Source organism: Gambusia affinis, linkage group LG06, assembly GCF_019740435.1.
Source record: "Gambusia affinis linkage group LG06, SWU_Gaff_1.0, whole genome shotgun sequence".
NCBI lineage: Eukaryota > Metazoa > Chordata > Actinopteri > Cyprinodontiformes > Poeciliidae > Gambusia > Gambusia affinis.
In genome coordinates, this window is record NC_057873.1 from 13,082,438 (window position 1) to 13,103,541 (window position 21,104).

The following is a 21,104-nucleotide window of genomic DNA, read 5'->3' on the forward strand; positions in this document are numbered from 1 at the left end:
TACAAGGCGACTCATAAAATATATAATATTTTTTTTTAAAAACTAAAAAAAAAACGTGTAGCTTCATTAAAGTCTTTATTTGACTGTTTGTGGCTCTTCTCAGTATATAGTATATCCCAGCTGTATATAATAACACAGTCACTGTGTAGGACAAACATCAGTACACTGGTGAGCTCAAATCAGATGCTGTTAGTGAATATGGTAGGAAGTACCAGGGTGTGTTTGTGAATTACCTGAGTTCTTACTGTTCCCCCACTGATCTGCTGCTGATTCACCTCAAACACTCCATAATCACCCACAACAACAATTACAGCAACGCCGACTGTTCTCAAAACTTTACCTCACTTTTCACAGACGTGACGGAGCCTGCTTTGCAGCTGCCAGGGCAACAAAACATTCATCAATTTAAACATAAATAGCGCGTGATGAATGCAATAATGATTAGATGTGTAAAAATGTTTCCCCGAGTCATTTGAACTTCTATTCCCTCTTTGCCTGTGGTTTTATTCTACAATAGGCTACATGTAGTTTTGTGACATGTAATTTTTCAGTGCAATGGTGCATGTGTGTGTACACCGCTTCTGCTATAATCAGGCTGTCTCACGTTCTAAACAGCTGCTAATTACCATGCGCAGCAGTGGTCGTGCTTCCTGTTATTACTAAAACTGCTCAGAGGAAGGTGGGCCTGACCCGAGTCCTATATCTGACTCCCCCCCCCGGAAAGACCACAAAGCTCTTAACACCAATTGAGCCATGATGGTCCATCTGTTAAAATGAACTGAATGCTAGTTTTCCAACATGCAACACCGAGGGGCTGTGAGTTCGCAGAATTACATGAGCAATATTGATTGGAATGGAAAACAAGTGCTCTGCCAACAGAACCCTGAGCACAAGCAAATCAATGTCTCCCTAAATCACTGCCTGACCTAGAGGTTTGAAGAGGACTCAGAAGTCCTGTTTTCATTTTTCTCTTGAGATCTAAATATGCTAAGCCATGTGAAGCACTACGAGTGTATCCAGAGCTGTTGCACAAAACTCTATGCAGTTGCCATGTGTGACTCCAACTGGTGAAGTGAGATGTAGATATTATCTGCTTTAAGGTTGTTCTATGTTTGAAACTCTTATTTTGAATAGTTCTGGAGCTGTACTGATAGCTCACAAACTTCTCATCAGGAAATGCTAACATCTAGTTACAAACACAGTGAGGAAGCCTCCCCATCTTTAAATCTTGTGTGACAATATTTTGGGTACAGATGAAAAAGAAAGCAAAGTGACTGATAGAAACAATTTGTAAGCACTTAGAAAACACAACAACTTTCCAAAAGCATTGATGGCAAAGCTACAAGAGAGAAGCCACGCCCCTTTGATTATGCGTATGCAGTTAGGAGCTAACATGGTTAATTTCAGCAGATTGCCTTGCATGTTGTAAAAAGTCAAAACGATTGGTAATATGGGGTTGATGTGTTTTTGACTGCACATCAGTGAGTCACAAGTAGTACATAATTGAAACATTTAAACTAGTTGGCAAAACACAAGAAGGGCATATTTTAGTGCGTCTTTGGCGTTGGACTCACAGGTGTACATTCTTACCCACAAAGCAAACATTTTCAGGAATATGTCCCAATTCTTTCAAAAGTTTCTTTCCATGTCTGTAAAAGTCACAAATGTCATCTTTAATCCTGTGTAGTGGGACATCAAGGAAACCTAGAAAAGCACCCAGTCAATGTGAGATATGATCCTAATTAAGCAAAGTAGCGCTGAGGCTACAGATTTACCACCCTGAAGTTGAAGGGTCAAACAAATTGTGCTCTTTTAATCAGCTCTATCCCACAAGAAAAATACTTAAAGACCCAAGTCGAATCATTGAATTAATCCCTTAATCAGCACGATGTCTTAGCAAGAGCTAATCAGTGAAGCATAACCCAGTGGATAAAGTTGAACAAAATTTCTCATGTCTAACCAAACATCCTAGGTTTACCATCTACACAGTCATTTCTTTTTTCCAAGAAAACTGATGCACCTCTGACCAGAGTAGGTGGAGAAATATGACCATCAGCAGCAGTGTGGGAGTGTGAGACTGAAGATGAGAACTGAGACACAAAAGTTAAGTCTTGGATTACTCATTCAGCCTCATCATCAGAAAACATGCCTCATGTTCAGCCACTTTTCAGACAAGCTTTAATTTAGCAGAATATTGTTGAGATTTGCCTCACTATTGTGATCTTGTCCTGTCTTGTCCATCAACTCCTTTCGTGTCTCAGTGAAATTAAAACAGGAGAAGTCAACAACTGATAAACGCTTTGCACAGCAAGGGCAGCAACCCGCCTATCATCTCAGTCAGAAGGTGTTTGAAGTTTGGTGAAAAACAGGAGATAAGAGGATGCATGAAAGCTCCTTAAAACAGCTTCTGTCATCTTTTTTTCTGCCGTCTCATTTCCTCCAATCACAAGCAGAGAGAGAATATCTGTCTGTAGAGGAGGAAATGCTTCAGCAGTTTCTCATTTGAAAACTTATTCTGACCCAAGAGCAGTGGGAAAGGTGAGCACCAGAGACCCTTCAGACCAAAGGTCAACCCACTATACTGTCAGATAAAGGTCCTCTTTTAAAAAACAAAACCATTGCTAGAAAGGTACAAGCTAGATGAAAATTATGGCTTAATACCAGGAATGGGTTAGATTCTGATATTATGGTTAGAAAAACCTGCAGTTTAAATAGAGCATGGGGATGAGTAGCATGGGGTTAACCCTCCTCCATCTGTTTCTGTGCAGTGCCGGACTTTTTCTTTACAATAAAGATCAATCAATCAAGTTTATTTGTAAAGCGCATCGCAGCAACAAAGCAGTTTGAAGTGTCTAACAACATAAAAACATAAATAAAGTCATAAAAACAACATACAGTCACCAATTAGGAAACCAGGAAACAAGCATTACATTTTGTTGAGTGCCATCATCAAAATCATCAATACACATCACATATATTGGTCAATGTGATTTAAAGGAACTGAGGGTTTCAGCTCTTTTGCAGTTTTCTGGAAGTTATTTTCCAGATTTGTGGATCAGCATAGAAGCTGAATGCTGCAGAGCAGAGCAGAAGCAGAAGACCTGAGTAGTCTGCAAAGCAACCACAGCAGATCTCTGATGCGTTGTGGTGCTAAGCCGTTCAGTGATTTATAAACTAACAACAGTATTTTAAAGTCTATTCTCTGGGCTACAGGGAGCTGGTGTAAGGACTTTATAACTGGGATGACATGCTCTATATCTTCCTGGTTTTAGTGAGAACACAAGCAGCAGTGTTCTGGTTGCTTTAAGATAGAGAAATAAGCCCTTTTTTGTAGAGTTGAGAGGACATTAAACACTTTGCTTTTAAAACTGACTGCTAATCAATCTGAAAATATGAGGGTCAGCCATAATCCCAGAAAGATTAATTTAGCCACAATCCATCAATGTCTTTTGATTACTACATTGACAGAGGAAAGAGGATATAGCATTACTGTAATTTATTTCCATTATTGGAACATAACAATGGAAACAAAATAGGGGGGAGAAGAGCCCATAAACAGGTTTTAATGTGGGCAAAACCATGAATTTCTTGTGCTGTGTGTTAAGACGTTGCTCTCTTACTTTGAACAGATGAGAGAAAAAAAATAAAGAAAACAACCCATTGGCCTTTGGGACATTTTATGCCGTTTCAGATGAAGCAAGAGCCAAATTTCTCATGAATGTGGCAACAGCTAATCCATCGTCCAATAGAAAACAGCACAGGAGAAAAACAGACAGTGGATGTATTTCTGATGTCACACGTAAGATAAAGCAAGCAATCACATCACTCAGAAAGGCCAGCTGTGAAATGACAGAGTAAACTTTTCATCTGCCATGCCAATGTTATGGAAGCTAATGATGGTTGGATTGGGCTAATAACCCAATGAGTGAAATGCACTGTTTTCCATTTGAATTCCCTCTAGTCAACTTAGATCAAGAATGTGATCATGGATGTCTGAATCTTTTGGGAAAATTGAATGAAATTTCCCAGGACTGATCGTGAGATTCCCAAAGATTAAAAGCTTGGTCTCCTCTAGTCTGTAATCTGCTCTATGATACACCCAAGAACATCTGCTCAGCTCACTTCAGTGACCTTTAGGAGGGTGCAAAGTTAAAAGGAAAGAGATAAGAGACTATGCTAACCAGTATTTTGGCCTGAAAATAAACAAGGTCTTGTAGCAGTTCAAATGGTTCAAATCTGGTCTCAATTTCAAGCATCTCTGAGGACAACTCAACTTTTCTCTTTCAAAGTACCGTAACAAATACAAACTCATTTGCATTTATTTTGTTTTTTCAAATTCAAAAATTTAATATTACCAATTCTAACCAAATAAAACAAAAAGGGGATAAAATGAAATGGTTTTAAATTTAATAAGGATTACAAGATTGTCCTCCTAACCATTATTTGAATTTGATAAACTCAAAACAATGCAAAAAAAATGAAAAATGCTACTTGTTGGTGTGCTTATCGAACAAACGTTTTTATTTCATGCACTAAATTTTTTCTAACATGGACTAAACATTTTATAACTATATTTGGGCAAAATAATAAAAATGAGGCCCAGCTTTATTTAATTTGGCAATGTTGACCTTCTGTTTTCCCATATGATCACAACGATCAGCCATATTGGAGAGGAATGTTCGCTAAACAATTAAGCTAGCAGATTGCTCAGAGAAAAGCAACATGAGCTTTACTATGGAGTCTTGGCATTACAACTTGTTACTTTAAAATGTAGCCTAACCTTCAGAAATAAAGAGATTCAGCTACCAATCACCGATAATGGCCTATTAACAGAAGGCAGTTTGTCACATGATCGTATCGTAGCCAGATTTTTGTATCGTGGGCAAACTGGTCACTTCACCATCTCACTTCAGTGCCCTCTGTTTTGTTCTCCTTCAGGCCAGAAGGAATGAAAATCTGTTTGGACAAAGATATTCTGAAAAAGGTGCCATCTGTACATCTACATGAGGGCCCTGCACCACCATCTGTGTGTTGACATCACACTCATCTCTGTCCTCCGCTGCGGCTTGGAAAGCAACGACAGACAAGTGGGTGCCACCGAAACCAACGCTGCCGTCTGAGCTCGCAATAAGCTTTCCCCTTAGCTCAAATTTGGCCATTTTAAACAGAATCATTCTAGGATGGTGCCATTATGACCTTGAGAGTATCAGGAGGTGAAAAAGGGGAATCAACGCAAACCAAGTAGTTTTATGACATAGAAAACAAAAATGATGAGCTTTCTTTCAAAGGTAACTTGATCACTGACAAAATAAGTGATCCGTTTTATTGAGTGTGCTCCTTTGAAATGAGTTCAAGTTGCAAACTAACAAAGATGCCAAAGCAAAGCCTCCAATGTTCTGAGAGTAAAATAACCACCAGCTAGCTGAGGAATGTTAACCAGTGCAAACAGGCTAAGGTAGAGAAACAGCAGCCTCTGAACACAGGTTCCTATTTAATAAGTCGTCAGCAAACTTGATTGCTGACGACTTATTACAAAGGATCTGCCTTTGGAAATAATAGGTTGAAGACAGAAGTGGATGCAGTTGCATCACATTGGAGCTGCAGAGCTGTGACCTTCTCTGGGCAGGAAGGATACAGACACGCTGTTATATGCCTATTGACTTTATGACAATCCAGCACTGGAACAACTAGTCATCATTCCAAATGCAAGGGAATCTTTGTTTCTTGTAGAGCACATAGTTAGGTATTTAAATTACTATTTGAGGTGTTACTGTTTTGACACATCCAACAAATGGGCAGGCCACCACTACCCTGCCATTTCACACAACTATTCTTTTTATTTAACCACTGAGAATGACAAACATTTCATGACAACCTCTGTCTGCCAGAGAAAACACTGGATTTGACTATGAAAAGCTAAGGTAGGTCCCAACATTGTTTAGGAAAAAAATAGGTTGGCAAATATGCAATGTCAACAATACTGAACTGTGTCCACTATCAAATGCTAAAAAGACAATTTAAAATACCTATTCTGTAGTCATTTTGTTTTTTTTAACTAATTACATCTAATCCTATTTATATGTGTGGCAAAGTCACCTTTTGAATATTAAATATATCTATTTAAGATATACTGGATTCGGCTGGCCAAAACTTTACAAAATTAGATATTAAGAACTAATCACAAAGCTCTTGTTGTGTCTTCATGTGGTGGATTGCAAACTTTGTTTTCTCACAGTGTCATTTGTGCTCGTTTCCAATTATCCACCATCAGAAACATAACAGAGTCTCAATCATTTTTATGTCGTTCTGCAGCCCCCAAAAACCTATCAAACATCAATTGCAGAATCCCAACTGATAAATATGCTGTTGAGCGGTTTTGCTGGAGCAAGTAGACAAACATGATTTTTAGGTTTATTAAGACAAGAAATGTCTACTTTCATCCAAAAGGTAAAACTAAAAATAAGTATGTGCAAATAATATAAAGTCATGTTTGTGGTGACCAGTGACTGACAGATAGAGGATGACTTGACCCGGCAGCTTCAGAGTCTATAATAATAATTCTGACTCATTTGCCCTCTGGAGAACTTTGCCCTTGTTTGACAGATCCCCCAGGTGTGTTTCCACTAGTACATTAAGCCAACAAAGCAGGGCTCTGCATGTATTTATGAAAAATCATGTAGGCAATTGTAGTTCCACTAATAGCTGGACCCAAACATCAATACTGGACTGAAATAAAAAGTCTGGTTGGTTGTGCTCTCTAAACGATCCTAGATGTCTAATCAGCAGCAAACCCATTTTGAAACTTAGAAAATTGCATTTGCATACTCTGAATTCATAGGAATTCAGAAAATGAAACCAAGGAAGGCTTATAAAGTGCTTTAGAACAAAGGTGTCCCCCCCCGCCTTTAAATGGTTGCCTCAATTTTTACAGCACTTACTCTGCATCTCTACTTTCCCACATGGCATACATGATAAATGTCATGGCCTGGAAATATTATCATGATGCTGCCTGCCCTCCAAATGTAATCCCCTCTAACTAAGAGAATCACATTCAGCTTAAATCAATAACTTGACTAAACACGTTTGAACCTCTCGAGAAGTCATTAATTACAGGCCTTCAGGATGATTATGCATGTATGTATGATAGTATGTATGTATGCTCAATGTATGTATGTGCATGAAAACAAACGTATGTATGTATGTATGCTATGTATGTATGTATGCAGAGTGTATGTGTATGTATGTTAGAGAAGAGATGTATGTATGTATGTATGTATGTATGTGTTACTTCACAAATGGGAGTTTTAAGGTGTATGTATGTACGCTGGTATGTGAAGGTATGTCATGTGTGTATGTATGTATGTATGTATGTATGTATGTGTGATAACTGTGTATGTAGTGAAAATGAATGGCATCCTATAATGTAATATTGCATAAACTAAATGTATTTAACTCTGCAAAAGCTGTTTGCGGAATACTATTTCATGATATACATGTAGTCTAAATGGCATCATCTTAAAAGCAATGCACGATTGCTCTTACTCTGTCTGAGGATTAAAGGGATAGCACCTCCAGAGAACACACCATTATGGATGTTTATGTCTTTGCCTGCACCACTGAGCTATAGGTTCTACATTTGAAGCTTTTTATTGTTATGTTAGGGTTACCAGTGTAAATATGACTGCGGTATTTGAGGTTGAAACCTCCTGCTTAGACTCTTTTACTGACTGCAGTAGTAAAGTTACAGGAATGTTAGTCTGTGTTACCATGGTTATGAGGAATTTCCCTGAGCTACACACAGATGTTGGTGCGATATATTGTTAAAAATAGAAACCTGTGAAAGAGATAGCTTTAGTTAGCCCACACTCACCTGTCTGTCTGAGGGCACTTTCATTTGTTTCTGTCCGTACGGTAAAAGTTGAGCTCTCCGACAAGCCCAAACGGGGACACAGTTTGAGACAGCAATACAGGCGCGGAGAAAACGGTAAAACGCTGACTGAGCTGAAGTTTTACAACAAAAGCAAAGGAGAAAACACCGAGCTGATTGAATGGTTATTGGATCAAGTTAAAAGACGACCTGTTTTCAGCGTGACTACTGAGTCCAGCGTGTCTCTCACTCTTTGTGGGTTTGAGCAGGGATACGTCCTGTCCTCCGCCTGAGTGGTTCACTGTACTGAAGGGTGGGAGGAGAGTGAGTCGGTCTATTTTATCTCCAGCCTGGTGTAACAGTGAGGGAGCGTCACCGTTGACTTTTTTCCAGCGCCTTCACGGCGCGTGTAACATACACGATAATCAGACCTCTGTGCATCCACACACGTTAAGTTGTTTGAAAGAAACGGAAATATTGCTGTTTAGATCAGTTTAAACTTGCTGAAAAATACATTTTCTGTTCATTTTCATCGCCAACACAATTCCTAAACAGATGAAGAAAAAATACAAAGTCCTAACGGTTAAAATAAGTTGACATGAGTTTGTTGGTCAAAGGTCTGATGGTTTTGAACGCAACACATTTCATCACGTTTATCTTCTAGGATCGAAGGGCTGTTTGACGTACTGTTTGCATTTTCTGTCATTGTTTTTGTTTGATAGATAGTAAGTGATTAATTTCCGTCACTTGTCATCTGGATTATGGTAAATTAGTGCCTAGAAAAAATATTTATACTACTTGAACTTTTTGTGTATGTATGTATGTATGTATGTATGTATGTATGTATGTATGTATGTATGTATGTATGTATGTATGTATGTATGTATGTATGTATGTATGTATGTATGTATGTATGTATGTATGTATGTATGTATGTATGTATGTCTCAACAACTTTTCCTATCAAGAGTAGAAATCTTAGCAAATTGTTTGCGATTCAGATCTAGCTCAGTCAGATTGTGTGGTAAATAACTGTGATTACCATTTTTCAAGTCTTATCACAGACTTTCAAGTCTGGACTTTGATTTGGCCATTACAACACATGAATACACTGAGACATGGATTTATACTGAGCTCAATTTATACACAGATCCAAATCCAATTTATTTATAAAGACATCAAATTTGTCAAAAGTGCTGTTTGAAAATAAAATAAACAAAACAGATAAAACTAGGCCACACAAAACACTCATAACAAACATGTAAAACATTCATAAAACAGAGAAGAGGCAGTAAAAAGAACATGTTAACATGTCTGTTCTCTCAGTGTCAATTATGTCTTGCAGAAAAGCTGTAAAGAAAAATGTTTCCACTATCATGACTGCTAAAATTACAGTGGAAAGGTGAAGAAGGCTGGAAAGATTTTACTCCCTAAAGGAAAAGAATGAATATACTCTGGGTGTGTCCCCTGAGAATACTGCATAAGAAACGTTTTTGCGATACGAGTTAAGTCTCTTTGAAAGTAATTTAACTAGGTTAAGTAAATTTTTCAGTCAACAGCTTGCATCTTTGTCCAGAGTTTAACTGGAAACCTTTTGGCACTTCAAAGGAACTGAGTGGGAACTCTTAAGAAAAGCTACAGAGCTATTTGGGATCAAGCAAGATAATCAGACAGGTAGTGGATAATTTAGTAAGCTAATGTTTCAGTTTGGGGGGTTTTTCTGATGAATGCAGAATAGGTTCAGTACACATTCAAAGATGAGAAAACCCCTTCAATATGTTTTCTGTAAAATGTGTAAAACCTACCTGCTTCAGTATGCATATGTGGCATGTCAACATATCTGGTGAAGAGATTTAATTTGAGTTGTAGCAATAAATATTCTTTCTGCAATGAGACCCAGTAGGTCTTAAGTTCTTTCAGCAAGACAAAACTCTTTCAGCCTGACTTCCTGCACTTTTATTCTACTACGCAGCCAGGAGACACATCTTAAATCTAGAGTTGCATGTTGCTATAGAAGTGTTAATGATCCTTTTTCAATAAATTGTGTGTGTTTGCTTCTAAATGTGTTCATATTCTTAATCTTCAGCTTACTGAACTGAAAATCAAACTTTATGTTACTTTGTCTGCTCCAAGCAAAATACAAAGTAACCCATTTAAATTTCACTGCATGTGAAATGGAAAACGGATAAATCTTTTCTGGAAATGTCCATGAAATAAAAGTACTTACTACTGCATCAATATTAATTGCTCAGTGTACTGAGGAAAGAAATGAAAGTTGCAGATGCTTTTGACCAGTCAGACTTTCCCCTCCTCCTGAGGTGCACCAAATTGCTCATGGAGAAACACAGATGGATTGATTTTTGCAGCAGATATGCCACCTGCTGTTAGAATCAGAGATACCGTGTAATGTCAGCAGTCAGTCATATCTGGAACATGCATCAACTCTGTTCTTTTAGTTCCACTATGCTGGTGTTATATATGAATTATCTTTCAGTAAAACAGAAAAATAAATACGTATTCTGTGGATTGAAGAAGGAATTGCAGATACTTTGCTATTGTCTCTTGCATTAACAGTACTTTAAAACAACTGAAAGACATGTTGTCCTATAGCCAACAGGAAAATTTGTTCCCTGTTTGTCCAAAAGGTCCACCCCAAGCTGAAGGATACATGCTTGAGATGGTCTTTCTTATAAGCAGCCATTTCCCCCTTTAGAATGGATATGGTTTCTCAACTAGCAACAAAAAAATATTCAGGAAAAAAAGTGAGTATTGTGCTTATCAGTTAGGACAATGGCATGTGTCTAGTTAGAGAAAGTGTTCATTTGCAGATAGAGACATATGTTAAACTTAAAAAAAAAGAACTGATCTGTGGAATCACAGAAAACCTTTCACATTCATCTCCAAGGAAACACTAAGAGTAGTGGTAATCCCATGCAGGTCAGCATCTGATGGAGGCAGATGGCTTCTTGCACATCTCGACATGAATTTCTTTAAACGACAAACTAATTCACTCTGTGGGTGCTACAAGGTAAAAAATCCAAGAAGAGTTCAAATATTTGCTTTGCTTTCCTGTCACTAAGTCCTTATGTCTTGTGAATTTCAATGAATTGTACCATCAGAGTTGGTCCAAGACATACACGTAAAAATACTCTCCTGAGGGCCCTCAAACCATCAGAGGCTTCCCATACATGCTTGAATGTTAACAAAAACTCTTGATCTAATTTTTCCTAATATTTATTCACTGAGAATGACAATATCATTGAATTTGATTTCACATTTTCTGCACATATAAAGAAACAGATTTTAGATAGTTGTTTTTTTTCAATTTAATATTTAAAAAAATTGGTGTGTTCAATTTGTCAAATTGCAAAGAGTAATCTTCATTGTTTGATTATTACATGGTTACAATCTGATGTGCTGAGTTTAATGATGTTGTTTATATTATAATGTGTTCTTGTAACTAACTGCTTAACTGTATTGTTATCAGGCCACTCTTGTCAAATAAATTTCTGATCTCAAGTAGTTTTATCCTGGTTAAATAAAGCAGAAGAAGAATACTCTTATCTTTGTGTTTGAGCTGGGTTTGTTCACAATTACAATCTCAGCAAATAACCAATTATCTGCCCAGACAACTAAACCTGCTCCCTCTCCCAGATTTCACCAAATTGGTACCAAGATAAGATAATATCCAGCGTATGTAGAATCATTTATTTTAATTCAAATATGGAGCTTGCCAGACTTCCAAATTTCTTTTTATGGGACTTGACTTGACATAGCAAGTAACATTTTACATTCATCACCCAGGAAACCAAAAGGCTAATTATAGCTCCTTAAAATGTAAGAATTTGTGGTGCCTGACTTTATCAAGCTAAGTTTTTTCTGTTGATTCTGTGAAGAGGAAAAGATACAGGAGAAATGCATGTCTGATTTGCTTACACTCACTTTAAACCCTTGTCATAATCATAGTGGTGCCAAATCATCAAACAACACCTAATCAGTTTGCTATACTATAATTATTGCTAAGTGTGTGTCAGATAAATTCAGACACACACACACACACACACACACACACACACACACACACGCACACACGCACACACACACACACACACCCACACACACAAACACACAAACACACACCTTGACATTGTCTCTACAGGTGCATTTACATGCAGGGGAGCAAGGGAAATGTTCCTCTCAGGAGGACTTCCTGTGACATATCCCTATTTGATGTGGCTGACCCGGGCTTCCCAGCTCCTCTCCCCACAGGCTGGCATTACTCAGCAGCTCCAGCTGCTTAGCTTTGTTTGCAACTCCACCCATTTTAAAATGCCAAACAGCATCCACATACAGGAAGGGGTGGCATGGCCAGCAGGGGTCCTCCCAGCAGGTTAGGCTGCATAGCACAACAGAATTGGGCAAAGATTTTGTGCCTGCAGAAAGGAGGCAGAAGATAGAAAAGCAGGAATTTATCCTTGAGGGAAAATAGGAAAGAATAGCGTATTTTGACTCCAAAGATGTTGTGAGGCTTAAAATGAGGTAAAGCTATCCTTTTGAAGATGTTCTTCTGCTAAAGGCATTGACTGGGACCTTTGGATGCCAAACTTTCAGTCAGTGAGTTTTGCTAATTGAAAAATCACACATCACTGTTCAAATGTAGTAGACAAATAATTTACGAAAAGAATTGACCACCTCATATATATATATATATATATATATATATATATATATATATATATATATATATATATATATATATATATATATATATATATATATATATATATATATATACATATAATGAATATATACTATGAATCTAAATCTGCCATTAATCTGTCTAATTTTTGGGCTTAATTGATAAGATGCCCAATCATTAAATGGCTGTTGGAAGTTACGCTGAGAATTTTGTCAATAACTGAAAAACCCTAATTTAACCATATTAAATGATTTTATAACAATATATTTAACTTAATTTATATTTTACTGTATGGTAAAAATTTAGACATTATTTTATCCCCAAAATGCTTAAAACCTCCATGCACGTAAGTGGTGGGATTCATCCAACGGCTTTTTGCGACACCTAGTGGTTGTTAATTTTCAACTCGTCAGTTTTTTTTTGTTTTTTTTTTACAATAGTAATTTGGCACAAGTTTAAATAATTCACCTTGATCTGATACACAAATAAAAGGTTAATACATAAATGATGAGCTTATTGTGATTACATGCCTTGGTGAAGATACTGTCAAATCTCTCCCACCAGGGGGCGGGGTTGTACTGCCTTACAGTTTTCAATAGTTTTTGCCTGTCTTTAGGAATACATTCAAACGAGCTGAAAATGGATCAGCCTCAAATAGACTAACCATCAACAATTCGTTCATGTTTTGAAATCCTTTTCTGTATTGTTTAAAGCCACTAAATAAAAATATCATAGTGTCTACTCACTTTTTCTCCCAAAGGTTGATTGCTGTAGTATTTCTTCTTGACAGTCTGTTTACTATTTATTTTATTTACTCTTGGTTACTATACACAAAGAACTGGCAGTTTTCTCAGCAGTGTTGTGTATCACATTATATCTTTTTACTGTAGTAGCAGATAAAAAAAATACAGATAAAAGTTAATACGATACAGTAGTGTCTCAAATATCAAAGAATTTGTATGATTGCAGCAATGACATTCTTAGTTTTAGACAAGGCAAGTTCATAAATGAGGACATGGCTGCAAAATAATATTAATCCCCACAAAGCTTGCAATATATATTCTCAAAGCAATATTTAAAAATTTTCAGACAACTGGAACTGTGACAAAAGAAAGACTTTTTTAACTTGTAACCTCATGTGAAAGGGATTTATTTTACACATCTTTGCCTGGAGTGCCAATCAATTTCTAGGTTGCAAAGTTATGTCTTAAATGGCCATGTTTTGGAAAAACAAGTAAATTTCTAACAAAAGTGAACAGTCACATCATCACATGACTTACATGATGTGTTCTTGTGGATAAACTCAAATTACCCTCCTGCATAAGCCTGTAAAATGCTGCTTGTTTGAAGTAGAGCTGTAAAGCATAAGAACAACTCAGGCTATATTAAATTCGCGCTTTAGCATCACATGTTCAACTATAATTTGAGATGATTCTCCTCACAATGGCATCATGTATGCAAACAGTATAAAGTTCTTACTTCTTATTTACTGACTTCAATTTCACAAGACTGAATGTAACACTAAAAACTGGCTCAGCAAATAATTGATGCTCTGAAGGTCAGAAGGTCATTACTGTGCTAGTTATACACAGAACATGTTCTAGTTGTAAATATTTAAGCAAAAGCACTGGACAGAGTTCATCATTGCCTGGTAGAAAACTAAAATTCACTTCTAGGAACTTAAAACTCACACACTCACTGTATGCTCTGTGTCATGTGCATGCTAGCTAAAATCTGGATTTAAAAAACAGTTGCAATGCAGTCATTTTTATCAATTCCAACATTTCAAATGCTTGCAGACTTAAAAATAAAATTTATTATAAATTAGTCACAGTTGCAGAGTTTCCAATGAATAGTAAATGAAACCATGGATTGCGTGATGCACTTACTTCTGCATTTTTTTAAACACTCACCGAGGTTCCATACCGTAACTGTGTATAAAGTGGTTTCTCAAACACAAGCAGCATATAGACTCATAAAGCTGCTCATTCATGAAGTTTGTCCAGACATGCCACTTCAGAAGTTACATCACACTGCTGAGCTGTAATGCCTCTGTCCCATTGGTTTATGGTCCCTGTTTGGCCAGTTATGCTCCTCTTCTTAGACGGAATGTTTTGGATCAACTTAATGCAGATTCCACATCTTGTCAGATATACCAACAGAATTTTTCTAAGCATTTACAATATGTAAAAAAACATCAGACATCTTTCATCATTTCTCTAAAAGAGCTCTGGATTGAGGTTTTGGTGAAATATGTGTACTGTATATGGCTCATACACAGGAAGTTATAAACTAACACATATGGAAAAGAGAAGAAGGAAGGAAAAAGTCTACAAAGCCTTTCTGTAACTCCTGATTGTTTTTAACCACCACATCCTTCTAGTCCTACACAGGAAGTTCAAACACAATGAACAAGCTTAAAGGAGGCCTGAATCAAAACTTGTCACAGCTTGTCTCACATTATCTTGTGAACTTTAAGAAATACATTTATTTTCCTAAATATGTCTGTGTTTTTCAGTACCACATCAAACCAGCGTTTAGAAAGAAAGTTCCTGATCCTTGGAATGAGGATAGAGCAATGACACCCAGATGTTGCATGAGCTCCTCTCCTCAAACAGCATTTCTTTCTTGGAGTTATGTAAGAAGTAGCTCCTCCCTACTCCTAAAAAACGTGCAGGACACGTGCCTGACTTTTCCGACCATCAATAAACTTCTGCCTCTGACAAAAAAAACGGACCCGTTTGCAAAGAAAAATGTTACATACACAATATAAACTATGTATATCAGAGTTTTGAAATTTATGGATCACAGTAGACCTAGAAACATTGTTACCCTCCCACATATATGTGTGAACCATTCATTCAAATGACAATGGCTATGGAGACCCAGAAAATGACCTTCACCATAAGGATGTTTTGCTTAAACATTTCCAAACATTTCTTTTGGAAAATTCTCCTTACACCCGGAAGATTTTCCTTAAAACCTAAATGTCTCCAAGGCTTTGACTTCTGAGTTCAGGTCTTTTCTTTTAGGAATGTGTCATTTTTCTAGTATTAATACATTTCAACTATTACTAACGTACATTTTCATTTATTGCTATGTGTGTTTGTTTCTCACAAGACACTCCACACCATCAACGAAATGCAGTCCACTAAGAGGTTGAATTTGTTGTTGACCCAAGTGTTTCCTTCACTCTGTAAGCTGAGGAATTTTGTTATAAACTGTGACCCTTTTTCAGCCACATTCCCCACAGAGGTGGAGGTGCTGTTTCTGTTTATATTAGGGGAGGTGATTAGGTTAAGGGGGGATCATTTGTTAAATAGCCTACCCATGCCAAGGACTGTAAGACCTTTTATTGATGTCAGCATCTTGTGAAAAAAAGTCAATGCTGGCTGATTTTTTTTAGCTTGTCTCTGGGATGATTTTCTTCCCCTAACTTTTGCAGAATGTTCTGGAAACCTACCCAGACACATCACTATGAGAGAGAGAGAGAAAAAAAAAAAAAAAACAGAGAGAGAGAGAGAGAGAAAACCCACTGGCATGTCAAGACCATTTGCAAAAATTGTAAAAAAAAAAAAAAAAAAAAAGATCCAGATGACTGGCATATTGGTGACATTGGTGTCAGTGAATAAAACACTTGAACATTATTTTAAGTTGCCTGTGCAGAGATTCTGCATTTGATTGATATTTAAGCCTTTTTTTGTTGAATGAAACACATTAGGAACAAAACACTATGGCAAGATCCTATGTCACACTTTAGGAAGATATAAATACTGAAATAATACATCAAGTTATAAGATGAAATTATAATTTGCATTAAAATCTTGTTGCATAAAATGAAAAATGGGGGTTCAGGTTTAGGACACGTCAGCCTGCTGCTCCGTTTGCTCCCCCATCCTGCAGCTAGCAGCCGGGTGGAGAGACGTGGCAGTGGGGGTTGGGGCAGGACTAGAGGTCTTTGCAGCTTCCCAGAGGGGTATATGCAACTGAATGAAACTTTTGAAGTTCTAGAGATTTCCATTTGAAACCAGAGAGAAAGACGTAGAATAACTGCAATAAAATTCCAACCTTTTCTCCTCATTGGTATGGAAAAGAATGTGCCTGTTCAGAAACTTCCTGTGTATGTCTATAAAGAGGTGTTGTTAAGGAATGAAACTCAGTTCGCTTGAATTCATGTCACACATGTATGCTTGTATATAATAGGCTTGATTGTTTCAGGAGAAAATAGTCCAATCTTTCTTTTATTCTCACAATTTCACCCAGTGATGAAATCAGGGTAAAACATTGAGTCATCATACTTCATTAGGACCGGCAGAGATCAGCAGCTATTGCTGAACACAAATCAGATTTTTCTTCCACTTTGTGTCTACAGATATCTTTGGAAAGGGTTTTTCAAAGCTGATCCCAGACCAGTGCAGGGGAGTTAACTTCAGCCCTTCCAGCTTTCTGGGTCCACCCTGTAATTTCAGTGGGGGGACGTCCCATTCCCAACTTCCTGAGCAAACATAGACATCCTTATTTGAATATCCCATTCCCATCTTCCAGAAAATTCTCTGTAAGGATATATAGAGCCGGGGAGAGTCGTGCCTTTATGCTACCCACCGGACACACCCGATCGGAGAGACCCTGCGAATCTGTGCCAGGTGAGAATCAAAAAATTTAACCATGTTTGTTTCCAGGGAAGGAATGTGGACAGTGAATCGACTCCTTTGTCTTCATGGGTTAACGTTACAGCAGTGTGTTTGTCCTACTTTTCAGCTGTTTGCTGTCTTTAAAACTCATTATTTTTATGAAATCTGTCCCAAAGTGATGATGCAATCTTTTCACATTTAACCAGATTATGCACATGAAAGTGTTTTGATGAAATGAAGTTCAGAAAATGTGTATTTCTGCTTAAAAAAAAATAAAGTCACAGACAAATTAAATGGGATGGAAATGTAGCATGCATATCAACACAGTGTTCGTCTAAGAGCCTGAAAACGTCCCACTTTTTACTCTGTGGAGATTACGTCATCAACCTTTTGTCTTTCAGAATGAAAATCGCAGACATGAAAACATCTCAAGGTATCCATAAGTGAAGTTAATTCATGTTGTGCCATAAATGTGAGACCACAGAGATGCAGAAAACATCTCTCCTTAAAAGAAACAGGGTGCCAGTGCAGCTGATTATTCAAACCTTCAGGCTATGTATCTGAGTGATAGAATGAGGAAGGCAGGGAAGGAAGCTGTAAAAGAATCACAGAATTTGATGCCTGAAAAAGTAATTTCTGACTTTTTAACCAACTGCATAGATTTGCAACAGTTTGCATTTATTACAGTTCATCCAGAAAAGTGTGAGGCATCATATTTCAGCCTTCAAGAGAAAAATGACTGTAAGGGGCTGTCGCTCTTAGCTGTGCCCCTCATTGGTGCTGACGTGGCAATGATCATGCCTGCTTCTGTCTGGAGGCTTTCCAAAGCTTCTCTGTGGGCTGAATCAGCCCTGCTGCCACAGTTTCATCCCTCACTCCAAAGTACAAATTTTTCACTGAAGCATAATTGCTTCCTGCTCATTTTTCAGCTTTCTCAACAGTTTTTGTGATTTTCTTGTTATTGGAATACAAAATTTGGGTCTTGTTATTGGTAGGTTCCACAAGCCTTCCAACATGTCGACTTTTGATTTTTTTTTTTTTGGGTGTGTCCAGGGACATTTTACAGTTTTAGCAGACAGACTAACTTAGATCAGATTCATAAGGTAGCTAAGCTACCTTAGGTCAATCGGACCCTTGTTCAGGGGGTCCAGTTCAATCTGACTTTAATGCTCTAAAGAATCAGAAAAATAATGAAATTGTGAAATTTAGCGTAATATCAACTGTTTTTTTTTTACTTACATTTGGTTACCTTTAACCCTCTCTCTTCTTGTTTCTTCTGTTGCTTGCAGTTTGCTACACTCAAAGTGAAACAGGATGTGGATGACCAGAACTGTCGCTCTCTGTTTGCTGGCCTTCGTGGCCTCTGCAGAAGACAAGAAGCTGAGCAGCCATGCTAACACGCTAGCTGACAACAGTGCCAACTTGGCCTTCAGGTTAGCTATATCAATATGAGGGTGCAAGACAAATTAGCAAAATTGCTACTTAAATCATTCCCAGCATTTTGATACCTAAGTGCCATTTTCTTAGAAAATGCAATTAATGTGTTTTTCTGTTCTTTTACTCCAGCTTGTACCACAAGATGGCTCAGGACAAAAATACAGACAACATTGTTGTTTCTCCTGTTGTTGTGGCGTCCTCTCTGGGGCTGGTTGCTCTTGGTGGTAAGGCCTCCACTGCCTCCCAGGTGAAAACTGTCCTCAGTGCTGACAAACTCAAGGACGAGCACCTGCATGCAGGCCTGTCAGAGCTCCTCTCTGAGGTAAACAGTGCACAGAATCACAAATTTTAACTTCTCGTAGTCAAAATACAGTTGTGTTTGAGGTCAGAACCTCCAAACCTTTTGCATTAAGAGTTCACATTTTGTGTTTTACCAGGTGAGTAATCAAAAGACCCGAAACTCCACCTGGAAGATCAACAACCGCCTCTACGGCCCCAGCTCTGTCTCCTTTGCCGATGACTTTGTGAAGACCAGCAAGAAGCATTACAACTATGACCACTCAAAAATCAACTTCAGGGACAAGCGGAGCGCAGTGAACTCCATCAATGAGTGGGCAGCTAAGTCAACAGATGGCAAGCTACCGGAGATCACCAAGGATGTGCAGAACCCAGACGGAGCCATGATTGTCAACGCCATGTTTTTCAAGCGTAAGTGCACACAGTGTTAGGGCGTGACAGCAGATTCCATCTAAACCCTACCCAGGTGTGAAACTGATTTTCTCTTTAACCCACAGCTCACTGGGATGAGAGATTCCATGAAAAGATGGTTGACAACCGCGGTTTCCTGGTTACCCGCTCCTTCACTGTTGGAGTTTCTATGATGCATCGCACAGGTGAGCATTGCCATCTCTGCTTGTGATCTTGTTATGTCTTTGCAGCTGTATCCTCGCATCTGATAAGACATCTGATGTCTCCTTCCAGGTCTCTATGACTTCTATGAGGACAAAGAGAACAATCTCTACATCCTGAACATGCCTCTGGGCAAAAAAGAGGCCTCTATGATCCTCATCATGCCCTACCATCTGGAGCCCCTGGAACGCTTGGAGAAACTGCTGACGAAGAAGCAAGTAGACACTTGGCTGAGCAAGATGGAAACCAGAGCCGTGGCAATTTCCCTCCCCAAGATCTCTTTGGAAGTCAGTCACAACCTTCAGGTAAATGTTTCAGTCGGTACTTGAGTCAGAGAGTTTTATAATGAGCAATCAATAGAGTTTTATGCTGTTGTCTTTTCTTCCTGTAGAAATATTTAGCTGAGTTGGGCCTCACTGAAGCGGTGGACAAATCCAAAGCAGACCTCTCGAACATCTCAGGGAAGAAGGACCTCTACATTTCTAACGTCTTCCATGCTTCTGCCTTGGAGCTGGACGTGGACGGAAACCCTTATGACACAAGCATCTTCGGCACAGATAAACTGAAGAACCCTAAGCTCTTCTACGTAGACCACCCCTTCATCTTCCTGGTGAAAGACAACAAGACCAACTCTATCCTGTACATTGGCAGAGTGGTTAGACCCAAAGGGGATAAAATGCGTGATGAGCTATAATGATCATGTTAGATTTAATATTTGTGAATTTCTGTCAGGAAACTGTATGGATGTGTTTTTATTGGTGTGATTGTTACTTCAAGAGCACATTCCAATACACAATCTGTGGACTGGATATCTAAGTACACTAGTTTTTGACACTTTGAGCTTAGGAAGGAAAACACACAATAATCAGCATCAGTTGGCTCAAAAGGCAACATACTTATATTAAGTATGATGATTTTTATTTTTAAATTTCCAAACCTGTTTTGTCATTGATGGTATTACTACATTCTCTGTGCTTTTTCTTGCATTATCTTTAATGTTTAAAGAAAAAAAAAATCTGCACAAAATTCAGTTTACAGCTCTCATTCTTTTTCTTTATTTTGCCACCATCGTGCACTGAAAGGTGGCAGTATATGGTGCTGTATTCATTATCATTTTCCAGCAATACCTACTCATTGTGTCGTTGTAGGAATTTCCACAAGAAGCTGTTGGAATAGTGTGACTATGTATTAATGTGTTGGTCTTTTTTTTCTTTTTCTTTTTTCAATAAAACAAAAGCAAAAAAGATTTGGCGTGTCCGTTCTGCTTTTTGAATTCCTCACTGAGAATTTTTTTTTTGAAGTGTAGTCATGCATTCATGCTCCAAATGTGAGACAACAATCTTTCCAGTCGGCTAGAGGTAAAACATTCCTCTCTAGTCTGGAATGCAGAGATTTAACAATGATGGCTCTCTCTTCTTGCGCCGCTAATCTACCATAGATACATAGACTTCTTTCTAACCACTCCTACCTTCAACTCTGTGGGGAAAGTCCCAGAAATAGGAGAGACACGCATTCACTGCATATAATAATATTAAGTGGAGTGCAGGACTCTCATGGTGATT

At 38.0% G+C, this 21,104-nt stretch overlaps 2 protein-coding genes across 7 annotated transcripts in view; one reads left to right on the plus strand and one right to left on the minus strand.

Annotated features, from left to right (window-relative positions):
• Positions 1-8,263, minus strand: part of gdpd5b (glycerophosphodiester phosphodiesterase domain containing 5b) — a 34,504-nt gene extending 26,241 nt beyond the window's left edge. For 2 of the 5 annotated variants that reach the window (XR_006370833.1, XM_044118956.1), the window contains exon 1: positions 7,871-8,262. The gene's annotated coding sequence lies outside the window, so the exon portion shown is untranslated. Of the gene's footprint in view, positions 1-233; positions 346-7,870 lie in introns of those variants that run through there. The other 3 variants (XM_044118957.1, XR_006370832.1, XM_044118958.1) reach the window with 3 other exon arrangements.
• An 8,790-nt stretch (positions 8,264-17,053) lies between these two features.
• serpinh1b (serpin peptidase inhibitor, clade H (heat shock protein 47), member 1b) lies at positions 17,054-20,788 on the plus strand. 2 transcript variants are annotated; one of them, XM_044118960.1, is made up of 8 exons: positions 17,086-17,208; positions 17,598-17,629; positions 18,486-18,629; positions 18,763-18,955; positions 19,071-19,341; positions 19,428-19,526; positions 19,615-19,847; positions 19,934-20,788. In XM_044118960.1, the coding sequence occupies exons 3-8, from the start codon at positions 18,511-18,513 to the stop codon at positions 20,234-20,236; spliced, it is 1,218 nt and encodes a 405-aa protein (XP_043974895.1). In that variant the 5' UTR covers positions 17,086-17,208; positions 17,598-17,629; positions 18,486-18,510; the 3' UTR covers positions 20,237-20,788. The 2 variants fall into 2 exon arrangements, with proteins under 2 accessions (XP_043974896.1, XP_043974895.1); XM_044118961.1 differs by lacking the exon at positions 17,598-17,629 and having other exon boundaries at positions 17,054-17,208.
• Positions 20,789-21,104: the final 316 nt, after the last annotated feature.